Source organism: Sinocyclocheilus grahami, unplaced genomic scaffold, assembly GCF_001515645.1.
Source record: "Sinocyclocheilus grahami isolate Dianchi unplaced genomic scaffold, SAMN03320097.WGS_v1.1 scaffold410.1, whole genome shotgun sequence".
NCBI lineage: Eukaryota > Metazoa > Chordata > Actinopteri > Cypriniformes > Cyprinidae > Sinocyclocheilus > Sinocyclocheilus grahami.
This window is the reverse complement of record NW_015505589.1, coordinates 804,757-819,223: the sequence shown is the minus strand read 5'-3', so window position 1 is coordinate 819,223 and position 14,467 is coordinate 804,757. Positions and strand designations below refer to the sequence as shown.

At 38.1% G+C, this 14,467-nt stretch overlaps 1 protein-coding gene across 1 annotated transcript in view; it reads right to left on the bottom strand.

Annotated features, from left to right (window-relative positions):
* Positions 1-7,993: 7,993 nt before the first annotated feature.
* LOC107550964 (solute carrier family 15 member 4-like) overlaps positions 7,994-14,467 on the bottom strand; it is an 18,067-nt gene continuing 11,593 nt past the window's right edge. The window contains exon 2 of the mRNA XM_016232427.1: positions 7,994-10,088. Coding sequence (XP_016087913.1) covers positions 9,937-10,088 — 152 coding nt within the window. The 3' untranslated portion in view covers positions 7,994-9,936. The remainder of the gene's footprint in view (positions 10,089-14,467) is intronic.

Below are 14,467 nucleotides of genomic sequence, written 5' to 3'. Positions count from 1 at the left end.
ATTCAATGTGTTACTTGCCATTTCTTTGTAATTATTTGTGAAATTTACTAGCAATTCCTGAATTTTCCAATTTAATTTTTTTTTTCTTCAGTGTTAGTAAAAGTCATAACATAGCTTTGCGTGAGTGACAGTTTTGAGACAGCTAACAAGCAATGCTGTCAAACTTGGCATGATGTCTTCATGCAGAATATCTGAATGTAGGTGAACATGAATGATGCAGTGCTAATGAATTCAGTTTCTCACTCAAAGCTATCATACGGTTTCAGAAGACTTGGAAATACACCACATATGCCATATGGCCAACTTTAATGTGTTTTTTAATTTTGGTCCTTATTTGATGTATGGAGCAGCATGAAGATCCAGTTAAACATTTATAACTTCACTAGAAACCTTTTTTAAAAACAACTCTCCCACTCATGCACACAGCTCTATTGTAATTATTCATTGGTTACTTTGCTTTTGTTTTCCAAATTTGTTGAATACGCACCAGTAGCACCATGTCTACACAATTACAGTTGCAGCTGTATGTTAGATTATTGATCTCCTGCTCTAAGCCTAATGAAAACAACCGTATTGAATGAAGTCACTGTGTACAACGTTTCTAATCCGTGTTTCTCCTCCTCTGCTGTTCCGCTTTTCTCTTTTATCAGGAGTATCATATCAATCACATCCTCTCTCATTACCCGAGGCCCTTCTTTTTTCCTGTATCCTGTCTGACACGATCGCGCCTTCCGTCTTTCTCTGACACACACACAGACAGTTTTGTTTTCTAGTATCCTGATAAATTATATTTTTTCTCTATTTTTGTTCAGTCTCCATGCCATTAAATTTAAATGTGTCTATCAGCGGCGAGATGGATATATGGGGAGCGTGTTGCGCAGGGGTATGGTAAATGGCGGTGCAGTCTGTGATCTGTGAAGGGCACTTCAAGCTGAGCTGACTGGGGAGGAATCATCTGTGGCACAGAGAGGGAGAGTGACTGATGGATCTCTGGCTGTAATTAACACATCTTTTATAACCACGTCTTCTCATCTTCCAGCATCACCAGCAGGGGGGAGCGTTTCATTTCACCATGACGTATAACATAAAATCCTGTTCTTCATTTATAAACTGCCCTTTTTTTCCTCAGGCATGACATGTGCATCTGTCTGCCTCTCGCTAGGTGCAGGCCGAATATGTTGAACCTCAGGATCATCAGTCACATGTAAAGGGTCAAGATCTGACTGGTCATCATGGTCCAGTTAGTCCCTGCTGGGAGAGGCCATAACTATGCCATCTGGCAGAATAAAGCATTTTATTCCACTGATGGATATGTGATGTATTTTGATAAAATATGTAATCAACTGTTTGCAAGGGTTAGCACCTCCTGTAAAGTTTTAAAGGGGTCATATGATGCGATTTCAAGTTTTCCTTTCTCTTTGGAGTGTTACAAGCTCTTGGTGCATAAAGAAGATCTGTAAAGTTGCAAAGACTAAAGTCTCAAATCCAAAGAGATACCGCCTACCTAAAACGGCTCGTTCTAACACGGCCCCACATATCTACGTCACTATGTGGAAATATTAGCATAATGCCGCCCAAATGTGCACGCAAAGAAAGAAGGCGTGGTTTCAGGAACAGCAGTCGTGTTGAAGCAGCCATGTCAGGGAGACGCTGTGTTTCAGTGCGAAAGCAATAGCACTTTATTTGGCCTTCCGGAAGTAGATGCAATTAGGAATCATTGGTTAAGATTTATTTACAACAGAACAGCACAACCCAGATGTTCGAATTTGTGCAACGCATTTTATGGACAACAGTTTTTTTAACCTAGAAGAGCACAAGGCTGGCTGTGCACAAAGTCTATTTCTAAAAAAAAAATGGGTAAATTCCGACTTTGCTATGACAATATGGCGCTTCTGAATCAGCGACTGTAAGTATGTTTTGTTATTAGTTTAAGTATTTGCTATTGACCTTTTAAATGCGGAGTTTTGCGCAGCGCAGAGTAACGCATCGTGTGTGTGTGTGTGTGTGTGTGAGGGGAGCAGGGTCACATAACAGGAGAGTGAACTGCTTGTCAGAAATCATAGCATGTCAGCTGTCTTAACCGTGGCTTGCATCACTGTGTCTGTCACGCGACTCTGTTGCCCTTTCGGGCTTGAACTGATGGTAAAACTAACAACATTATTAACTGTCTTGATATTTACTTTGAACGCTGAAGCGATTATGGTAAGGGGCATTCGGCCAATCACAATGCACTGGGTCAGCTGGCCAATCAGAGCAGACTGCGCTTGTCAAAGGAGGGGGCTTTGTTGAAAACAACGTGTTTGAGAGAAGCGGGGCATAGATGACCTACAATAATGTACAGTATTTGAAAAAGAATGTGTTTTTTGAACATTAAAGCATGTCAACATATTCTGTTAGACCAAATACACAAAATAATGATCTTTAAAATAGCATCATATGACCCCTTTAAGCTCTATTTTATACCCAGTTCATTAAAAAGTGGCATTCATTTTCATCACACAAATTATATATAACAATTAAAGTTATGTTATAGTTCATCAAAAAAGGAACATACTGTCATCATTTACTCAGCCTCATGTCGTTCCAAACCTGAATGACTTTCTTCTGTGGAACATATAAGAAGAAGATAGATATGTATATGTATGAATGTATGTATGTATGTATATATGTATATGTATGTGTGTGTGTGTGTGTGTTTGTGTGTGTGTGTGTTTACAATGAAAGACACCAAGTCAATGGTCACCAAAATGTCTGATTTCCAACATTCGTCAAAATTTCTTATTTATTTATTGTTTGTTTGTTTCATTTATTTAGCATGAAAAAAGCAAGTCTAATGTGTATCAATGTGAATTTTAGTAGATGCACAGTTTAAAGCATTCCTCCTTAAGTTCACACAGTTCCCGACAGTAATTTATTTTAAACAGTCTATCTATTATTTTATCATTCGAACCAAACTTATTTTAGTAAGTATTCAAGTATTCAAATATAATGATCACCAGTTTAAATGTGCAATCATGCTTGTAAAAAAAATACACTTTAGCATACTTAAAAAAAGAGTACTCATTACAGTATAATAAAGGATACTTTAAATTATATTAAATTAAATTATTAATAATAACATATTCTACTTTAAATTTATAATAAATGCAAAAAGTTGAACATAGTATAGTGTTTTGTTTCACTTAAGTGGGATTTAAGTACATTTTTATATGTAAGTGCAAAATTATATTGTCTTTGAAATATGGTTTAAGTGTACTGTTACACTTTTCAACAATATATCAGTGAGAAAAAGAGTAATTAAACTTTTTTGTCAAATGAAGAAGGTCAAACTCAAGTATGTGCAATTTTGTTTTTAAATTACTTCATTTAAGATGTTGTTTAAACCGTTTTTTGCCATTTTCTAGTAGTACACAAATTTAAATATAGCAAGGGTTATTTTTGGTTAAATGCTCTATTAAGCAATATCACACAAGCAAGAGTTTTTGGCAAGAGTTTCATTGTTCCTTAAATAGCTTGGCTGCGGGCATGAGGCACGTGTACCAAATCTGTACTGACATTCAGACTAACATGCTATTATGAGTGCCACACTACTCTTGGAATCGAAATGGAATAAATGCAGAAAACAAAAAGTTAATATTGAGTAATTTACAAGAACATAACTCCAAACAAAGTCACAGCTGAACAAACCGTCTCATGAACAACAGACTTAAAGGGTTAGTTCACCCAAAAATTTAAATTGGCTTGTGTTTTACTTACCCTCGAAGCATCCTAGGTGTATATTACTTTCTTCTTTCAGACGAATCCAGTCGGAGTTATATTAAAAATTGTCCTGGCTATTCCAAGCTGATGGGGGGGGGGGGGGTGAGGGAGTGAATAAATGCCCTCTGTAGTGAATCCATGCATTTTTGTAAGAAAATATCCATATTTCAAGCGCCAACTGTCATACACTGAAGCAGTTCCGGCGGATGACGCAGGACGTCGGCGTTGCGTGATTAGTGACGAACGGAGAGACAACAAAACAAAACGCCTGTCACGAATTAGAAGTACAAACTGAAGATTTGCAAAAGAAAAATGTCGGAGGATTTCATTATAAGCCGAGACTGGTTTTCCTTTGCTAAAGTAAGGAAACTTTGCTTCCTTTGCTCCTATAAACAAACTCGCGAGACTAGCATATCTCAGAGGTGCACGCGCTGCGCATACGTGCCGCGTCATCCGCCGGAACGCCTTCCGTGTATGACAGATAATGGAAGTGAGAAAAAAGTTTTTATTACATTTGAAATATGGATATTTTTCTTACAAAAATGCATGGATTCACTACAGAAGGCCTTTATTCACCCCCCGGAGCCGTGTGAAGCACGTTTTATTAAAAATGCACGTGCTTTATTTGACGACTTGTGGACTGTTCAACTGCAACACTCGCTGACTGCAAGGATAGAGCTTGGAATAGCAAGGACAATTTTTAATATAACTCCGACTGGATTCGTCTGAAAGAAGAAAGTCATATACACCTAGAATGCTTCGAGGAGGAGTAAAACACAAGCCAATTTTAATTTTTGGGTGAACTAACCCTGTAAGTTCCCTAATTGCAGGGATATAACTAAAGACAGGACAAACTAACAAAAACATAAAAACAACTGCGGAGCACGCCACGGAGGTGTCCACCAGTGTGTAGTCTATGAACGAATCAATTGAGTCAATGATTATATTACTCACCCATAAAAAGAGTGACTTGTCGCCACCTACTGTTACACCTATGATGTAATTTTTTAAATCCCCACCACAAATACAGGCTGATGGTCTGTCTGAAACAAGCCAACAGGCAAGCGGAGTGACAAAATCAACGGAATAGTTTCAATGCTGTTGGACTATGTATGAGCTGTGACTTTGTTTGGAGTTATAGACTAACTGTTGTAGCCTATAGACCTCATGCGTCAGATAAAACAAGTGTGTAGCAGCCATCTTTAGAATTTTGCCTTTGAACTTCTGTTTTTACGGTAGCATCGCTGTTGATGAGTAATCAGCTGGTGAAGTGGATTAACTTATTTTAGAGTTAAGGTAAGTTATGTGCATTGTTCGAGCAGATGGCATAAATGTCAGTGGACCTGGAAGATTTTAAAACGAGCAGTTCATTCATAAATTCGTACGACCTTACCTTCATTCTGTGGACAATGAGCGCAACACTGAGAAGAGGCGGGGCTACACGCTGCATTAGTTGCCGTCCACTTTTTCACCGGTATTTTTCCCCATTTATTTTTTTCCCATAGGAATTGTCTTTGTTAAAGCATTGTAAGCTATGAACAAACCAACAAGCTATACAAGTATGAATCACAACATTACAAAATTTTAATTGAAAACGAGTTTGAAAATCAGAGAAAAAGGCTTCAAAATAGAGCCTCCAAAAACAAACAAAAGAGAAGACAAGATACTGTTTTTTGAATGTGTGAAGAAAACTTGTCACTTAAAGGCAGAGTAAGTGATTTTTCAAAAACACTTTAGAAAACTGATTCGGGCCGAATCGTAAAACAAACTTGTAGCCAATCAGCAATAAGGGGCGTGTCTACTCATGATGTGGAGGAGAGAGCTTTCAGTGCATGGGACGGACGTTAGCCGAGTTGAGCGACAGAAAGATAGAGATGGCGGATAAAAAAACAAAAGAGGAAAACGTCTGCGGAACGATAAGAAAAGAAGTAGGACCTGTGTAAATATCGGATCAGATTTCCAGCGCTGGAGAGAACTCAAGGAACGGAGGCCTGCGATCGGACGCCGAGGTTGCTTTGTTTCTTCTCAATAGGTGAGTAACACCGTGTCTACAACAGCTAAAGTCTGCCTACACTGGACAGGATCAAACGACCGTTGAAAACCATTTCAAATTTGTGTCAGCACGTCATAAATAGAACCCGGCAGCAGTTTTCTGTCGGGGATTTGTTGCGCGCCGCCGCTCGCGTCCAGTGTAGACACGGTGTAACATTGGTTTTGCTTTGTTTCACAGAACTAATCATTGCCTGGGTTGCGTACGTATGTGTGGGGCGGAGCTATCAAAATAGGGGCAAGACCCCTTTGGGGTAGGGGCGTGTTTGTTTTGGTGATTTCAAATATCAACATTGGCTACCAGAAATCACTTACTCTGCCTTTAATGAGAGTCCTGCCACCTTCAACATGTCTAACATTTATTCTGGATTAACATATTTTACACTGGGAAAAAGTGTTTGTTTTACAGGAAAAGTAACTGTCTCACAACTCTAACAGCAATTAAATGACATCAAGGCTATAATGTGACTGGTTATCAAGGCATAGGCTACATGGTTGGCATCTCCCCATAATAAGAACATCTCTAATATAAATACACCAGAACAAGTAACAGGGTTGCAGATTTAGCTGAAATTACACTGTCACTCAGTATGGGCTAGCTAGTTTGCAGCCAACCACTGGATTGCAATATTCTATTAATATGGTAATCATATTTCCCATAAGCTTTAGGATTAATTACAGACATTGATAACCTATAGTTCATACAACAGAAACCTGATTTATTTGCATTTTATATTACATCACCATTAAATGAGAAACTTGTGTTCATTAAATTTACTCTTCAGAGCTAAAAGCTGAATACTGTAAATAAGCTCGTAAGAATAATAGTATTCCAAGGCACTCGAATCTTATTCAAAAAGTTTTAAAACGCCTTTATTGCATCATGGCTATAAGTTTTAAGAACAGGTGACAAGTGCACACCTACGTGTAGCGGCTATTTTGCCTTCGTCAGGGTGTAAATACCAAACACAATCTGAGTTCATTTTGAGCAGCAATTAATTCGTCAAATAACAATCACCTGGTCGCTCTACACAGGACAAACAGTAGAGAGGAAGTTCGACGATTACATATCAAATTAAATCAAACACAATATAATCATGTATAAAGCAGAGGGAAAAAATAAATAAATAAACTTAAATATATAAATCAGACTCCACAAATCAATGTGTGTATGTGCATAGTATAGATTTCTTAAAAAAAAAAAAAAACACACACAAGATCAACAATATAATACTTCCTGATCTGAATTCTTATTACAAAAAAGGTACAAGGTCTAATTCCCCATTTAAGCCTGGACGTTTAGTTGCTTTCAGTATATAGATCCAAAAAGACTCTCTCTGTAAAAGCCTATTGACCCTATCAACTCCTCTTATTGACCTGGGGACATGTTCTATTCCGATTATCTTCAATGTACTTGGGCTACCATGATTTTTCTCTTTACAATGAAGGGTCATAGGATGTATGGCCCTTCAGGGGCCATTGAAGGGCCATTACTGTAAATAAGCTATTAGCAGTTAGAATGAGAAGGTAGTTAAAAAATGCCATTTGCAAATTTGAATGCAGCATGCAGAGATATTTGCAAATATCAAATTAGGGTTCATGTTAAACAAATCCAAACCTGTTTTAATGAGACATATCAGCCTCTCTTACAAGACAAGAGCCATTTGGGAACACTGACCTTAGACGGGTTAACAGACTCACATAAACCATCCATAATTCATATACTGTGCTTACACCTTAAGCTCTTCTGCATTTTTAAATAGAGCATAACACTGTAAAAAAAAACGTGGAGGTGGTAGAAATATATAGGCTGTGTCAACAATCTGACTCAGAGTGAGAGGAAGAAAAAGAGCTGTGGAGTTCAAACGGTTCGCTGACGGTCACACTCTTAGGAAACGACTCGTCAGTCTAGATATGCTTGGCTGAAGAGCGGCGATGTTCTGATTTCATGCTCATCTGATGAAATCAGACAAATGCAATTGAATGTGAGAGATCACAAGGTTTGCATATGAGCTAGGAATATGCGAGAGCTGTAATAAATGGGAGACTCATATTGAGACTGCTTTTTCAGACACAAGCACTAGAGGTCAAATGCATTTTATTGAACAACACCAAAATACACCATTTCATTTTAAACACAAACAAAAGCATGAAAAAAAAAATCACAATGTATGTTTCTCCACTGCACAAACTCAAAGTGTAGTTTTTAGAAAATGTTGAATTTTACTCTTTGAGAAAGACAGAAATATTTAAAATTTTTAAAAGCCTTTAAATCAGCATTTGAATATGCCCCGTTCAAATGAATGATGCCCTTTCCTTATACTGTGTCTTTTAATATTTCACCATTTTGATCAGATTCAAACCACTCTAATGTCAATACTGTTTGTCAAATTACATTCAAAAGGATTTTGATCACTCTGTTTTGAACTTCCTAATGTAAAAGTGCAAGGATGATGCATCAGTTGCAAGAGTCGTGTGGAATAAATCTGGCATTGAAGGCACAAGGTGTAACTGCTGAAAAAGTGCAACACAAACCACAGGAACTACCTGTGTATGAAAACATAAAAAGAACCAGCACAGAAGCATAATAGGAGTGTTGTTACTATTTTGTTACGCTTGTGGTCAAAGCAAAAACAGCAGCAAAAAGTGTTGTCGTCACAAAATTTGCATGAAAATTACATCAAGCAAGACACCCTTCTACAGCATGATGACATTATGAAGCTGAGGTATACATTTTTACAGGATGTATCATAAGCCTGCATGTAAAATTCATGATTCTGTATACTCAATTATAAACATGTTATTTTTCACTAGAGATTAGTGCAAATGTAATCTCACTACATAACCTCATTCAGATGAAAATCTGAGCTTGAGGTTTGTTGCTCATCAAAAAGCTTTACACAAATCTAAAAAGGTCATGAATCATTGCAAACAATTCCACTATTCATTTGCATTTGCAGAGATATTCCTGCTGTAAAGACGTCAGCTGAGCTGTGTGCTACATGATATCAGCACTCCTTGTGCAAATTCCTCATTTCTCAGATGATACACTCATATCATAACCACGATAAAGAGCAAAGGACTGCTTGGCCTTACCAATTAAGATCAAAATCATTAAAAACAAGCTAATAGAAATCTAATGCCTGATAAAATATCTAAATATCTAAAAGTGAGAAACACTTGTAATGCCACAGGTTTAGTACCAAAGTTCAAAATTTAATCAAACTGTTAAGGACAATGTGATTCTTAATAATAATAATAATAATAATAATCTTTTGCACTGCAGTTTTTATCAACTACTTCACTGATGTTTGATCATGTGAAAATTCTGCATGAATTCTGTATGCAATTTATTGGCTACCATCTGAAATGAGTAGCCAACCATATTTGCCCTTTTAGACAGCCAATTAGCATCAACAGCATAAAAAATAGAACCAATTGGTATCTATTACAAATTTACAGTAAAGTGCCCATATATACACAATACAGTGCAAAATGGTGCCTGAATTAGAGGAGAAATAATGTTTAAAAAGTATTGTTAAAATTGTGTTTAAAAAAGGTGTACCATAAAACATGCCCAGAGGGACAATTTTAAATAAATCTGAACAAAAGTATTGTCTTACCCTGTCGAGCATAAACTATGAAAATAAAAGGTTCAATAAATATTCAATTTAAACCAATGATCAATTGTACAACCCATCGTAAACAATTTAAAAACCACATTCATTTTATGAGTATGTGAATTTGTAAATCTCATTGACATAGTCAAAACAACAAAAATCCCAAATTTTGAACAAGTGTTGCCCAAAGTATACACTACAACAAACACGCATTTCATAATCCAGTTCACTGATGGAGTGGACAAACCTCATTTCCAACCATTTCATAGGAATATTTTGTAGGTAATTATCGGGGAATTTTTTTTGTTTTCTTTTCTTTTGTCTTTTTGTCTCGCGTGTTTAAAACGGCAAGAGAACGGCCAGTTCCAGTAAGCACAAGGGGCTTCAAGTTAAATATGTCAAAAGTCAAATATTTGAAAACGTAATTTTTGAAACACTATGAGGTTTAAAGTTTGGCACATGATTTGGTGGCTGAGGTGAACGTACGGCTGGTGAGGATGATGGGGGGTCATGAGTTGGTCAGAGACACCCTGTTGCTCCCTGCTCTGGGCTTCTGCTTGTCATACTTCACAGACACAATGAGGAAGACGAGGAGTGTGACTCCCTGAATGGCAGCCAGGAGGAAGAAGTAGTAATTCAGTGTGCACTCGTTGATGTTACCTACAGAGAGAAGAAAAAAAACTCACTTTGATGTGAATTTCACAATACCAAACTTTCAGTAGCGGATAACAACCTCTTGGAGAAGAGACATCACGCAACCTCTGTATACTGGTTGAAACAGAATTTGAGTATCATTTCTTCAGAAGCAGGTCTCACATTTTTTTATTTTGATTTAAAAATAACAAACCAAACAACAAAAACAAACCAAGGTGATATTTAATATATTGCATTTAAATATAAATGATATATAACAACTATATCTTTACTTTGGACCTTTTGTTCATTTTTATCAGTTACTATTCCAGTAATTACAATCACTTTTCCCGAAAAAAGGTATGGTAATACAAATTTTTTCTTTAACTGATACTTCTTCCTTTGCTCACTTGATCAGTGGAGAGATTTCTGATTAATTCTAAAGGCGTGTGTACAGAGATAAAGAGAAACTGAACATCTGTGTGTACATGCTGCATTCATATGTCAAAAGAAAACAAAAAGCATATGTTTGTGCTTGTTGGATCCCCGAAGGCAACAGAGCGAACAGGCAATCTGCTGCCTTCATACTACCCTACAGCAGCAAATAACTTTTAACTGATAGCATGTCTGTCCGCACTGCTTGTAAGCATCCATTGCAACCTGCAAGCCCATCTGACTCTGGTTTATTCAAGCAAAACCTAAACAAGCATTATTTCTCCATCCAATCTCTCCTTCATTTCCCATCTCTATATAATGCTTGAGAGCAGATAGAGGGTTTACATCAATACTTACAGGGGAACCATAAACAAAAAGCCACATCTTCACAGGATGAAGGAAGAGCCTATAATTCACCATCTTGGGAGCTTAAGTGAAGCACACGCGCTCTGATTCTTCTGGCATTACAGGCTCTGAGCCCTCGGCCCTGAACTAACTCTCCTGTTGTTTAAGCCTCTGACTGCTCGGGCCATTATAGTTCTGTGTGACGACTGTGTAGTATTAAATTCAACCCTCTACGAACACTAAATTCTGTACACAAACACAGAATTGGTTTAGAAATGTTTCCTGCATTATGAACCATAAGTCTAAACCTCTCTCTCTCTCTCTCTCTGGGCTGAGGAAAAAGCTGCTTAACACTTCTGATCTGTTCAGAAGAGATGGTCAAACCTCCAGGGTTGAGGACCATCAAAGAGAAACTCTTAATAAGTAGTTCAGCGAAGGGACTGTCGAGTCTCTGGAGTGTTTCAGACTGGCTAAAGCAGGGCCCTGTAGCGCTGCTTAGCATTACCTATTGCGACGTCTACAAACATATATCCATATGAATGCATTAGCATTTAAATAGATATATTCACATGTCCACATCTTGCCGAAATAGGGTCACTGATTAGAACAAGGTATTACATTTTAGAGAGGAATCTACTTCAGTTTGAAGATGTCATTAGATGGAGAAAAAGATTCAGCATCTTTTCATGGCAACCAATTGGAGGAAAGAAAGATGAATAAGGTCTTCTGACCCCCAGCTGAACCTTTGAGGAACATCATGAGCAATTCCATGAAATATAATTATCTATGGCCTCAAAGAACACATCTCAAGCAGTTCTTATATTCTGCAATATGATTTCCGTTTTAGCTTGTTTTTCGATCTGTCATCTTTGAGCGCTTTCATTGTGAGTCATGTTTTTCACGGAATTCGTACCCAAGGATTCCGCATCCTAAGTCCAAGTCTGTCCCGGCTGAGCTACCGAGCAAGTTTGTTACATCCGGAAAGTAAAACATATGGAGTTGTAATCATAACTATGTACGAAAACTATTACAAGTGCTCACTGTTTTACCGCATCGAGTGTTCATTTCTGTTGGAAACTGCAGTGATATGTAGTTATTGGTAAGTTTTTCACGTCTTGCGAAAAAGTTCCCAGCTCTAAACTTTGAGTTCCATGGAGGAGCTCCAGAAGGAAGTAAAGAGGAGTGACAACAGTGGACCAGTGGCCTGGGATATTTTTGTTTTGTGCACTTTGTGTTTTCTTTGTTTATTTTTTATTTGGAAATTACATTTTACATTGTGTCGGTTCCCACCTCCTCCTCCTTGTATCTACAAACCATGTTACAGGAGGCTTCCAGAAGCATGATCTGGCACCCTTGCCACAGAGTGCCCTTTCAGGTTTTCAAAGATTTGTTTTGGCAGTTATTTAGATTTCTTCGTGAATTTCTAAGCTGCATTACATGGACATAGGGTGCCCCTCTTTGATGGCCTGAAGTCTTATTTGAGAGCATCATTTAGCACAGAAGTGTCAGAGCCATGACCTTGAGGTTACTGCTAATGTTAAGTCAGAATTTTCACACAGGTTTGAATCCAACCTGACCCTATCCCATCCCTGTCTCAATCCTCAATACTTTCCCCTCTCTTCTTCATCATCTCCATCCAATAAAAGTGGCAAGCCATGTTATGGCTACAGGAACCTCCTGATCAATTTCTCTGCTGCTTTAATATACTCTGTAACAGCAGTCGCTCCCCAATGACAACAAGTGTTACAAACAGGTGGACAGTTTGACTGAGAGAGCAATAGAGCTCAGGATCTTGCTGCCCTACAGCAAGGGGAAACAAATGCCCCTGTCTGCGAAAAATGCTGCATTTACAATACCCACATGCCAGAGTAGAGCTAGCAGCAAACCAACAATCAATACCCTCAAACGGTCCCCTTTCACGCCACAGGCTACTCCAACTCATGGAAATAAGAAGAGTAAAATATGGCTTGCTATTGTTTTGAGTTTGTTTCCCCCATCCATGGTGTTGTGCGTTGGTGGGTAACGTGGCTGTTCTTCCTATGCTTCTGGGAGATGACATGATTTAACAGCAGCACTTGGCAGGATGTGGAGGTGCTGGTCGCCTCCCTGAAAGGCAAGGCTGTAAAGAATACTCAGTCAAAGGACAGAGTGGGAGATATATCACGGCGACACGCTCTGGGAAGATTGCTTGCACTTCCCTCAGGAAAGTGGCAGCTGTCGCAGATTTGGCTGTGTTTGGGCAGTAATGGAAAAACAAACATTACTGGAGCACAACTGCATGTTCCTGATGCGAATCTCAAACAGGAAAAGCAGTAAGCAATGAAAGGATCAGAGAAATTTGTAGGATACAAAATGTAGATCTTGCACTAAGAAGAAAGAGTTAAAAACAATGATCCAACTCATCCTGTCAGTTTTCATAAAAATCAATCTCATACGTCCCGCTCTATGCAAAAAAAGAAATCCCACATTAGATAAAATCTGTATAGTTCACAAATATATGCAGTTATTTCATTTGATTAATAATAAGACAATCCTAATCCTCAAGTCTGATGACTTATTTTATAATAATAGTTTAAGAGGGCGTAACTTTGACTGGTATTCATGAATTTTCCACTAGTCCTCATACACAGTAGCATCATTTGCTCTCAATCGTTACAGTCCCCATGCCCTCATTTCACGTTACATTACACATTCAGTCTTATAGTTCAGCTACACAAAGATAACAGCAGGCACCTGCCAGTCTCACTCTACAAGGGCCGGCAACTGTATTCGTCTTGCTGCAGGCCCTCTGCAGTCCATCATCTAATGATTTTATTAACCTTTCCTTGGCATGTCGTCCCGTATGACACACATGATGCTCTTTGTGTTCATTTAAGAAATATTGGTATTTATCTCGTGTGCTTCAAAAGGGTATACCTGTCATACGTGAGGGCTTATCTGGGGTAACTGGAGAAGCTGGAGAATTAAAGATGGAAGAATAAAGGGATATATACGAGAATGAATCTGGCCAACACTACAAGAATGTGGCAACTCCATTAGGCGGCTCACGTGTCACCAGGCCTAACCAGTCTCCAGTCTTTCAAATTAATCGACTGAGACCTTTTATCCACTTTAAAAGAGTGGCGGAAGCAGGGAAATGCGAGGGGAACATCAGAGGAGGCAAAGTATGAGAGACAGATGCACAATCAACGAATAGGTAAAAAAAAAAACTACACAGTACACACAAACTGTAGATAACCATGAGTGCATTTGCATGTGCAATCTTACTCTGATTGTGCATAACAACCATGTGTAAGGTCATGTAAAACTCTCTTTAATATGTGAGTAAAACTCAGTTGGCACACCTAGATTTTTTACAAAAAAACAAATTTGACTGAAAAAAAATGGCTGCTTTCAAACAGGTTTTTCCAACACTTCCTATGTGTCTAGAATAGAGTGCATTAGTGCCATCCCAGTTTTTCAGCAGCCTTGGTTCTGGAAGTATTTTCCCCATATGTTTTTGTTTGTTTGCTTGTTTTAAAGTCCTCGTTTCAGAATTATAATCCATGAACCAAACTATCCAGCTAAGAGGTGAATCACAACATTACAAGCTTTGAAGTAAATATATATCTATATATATATATATA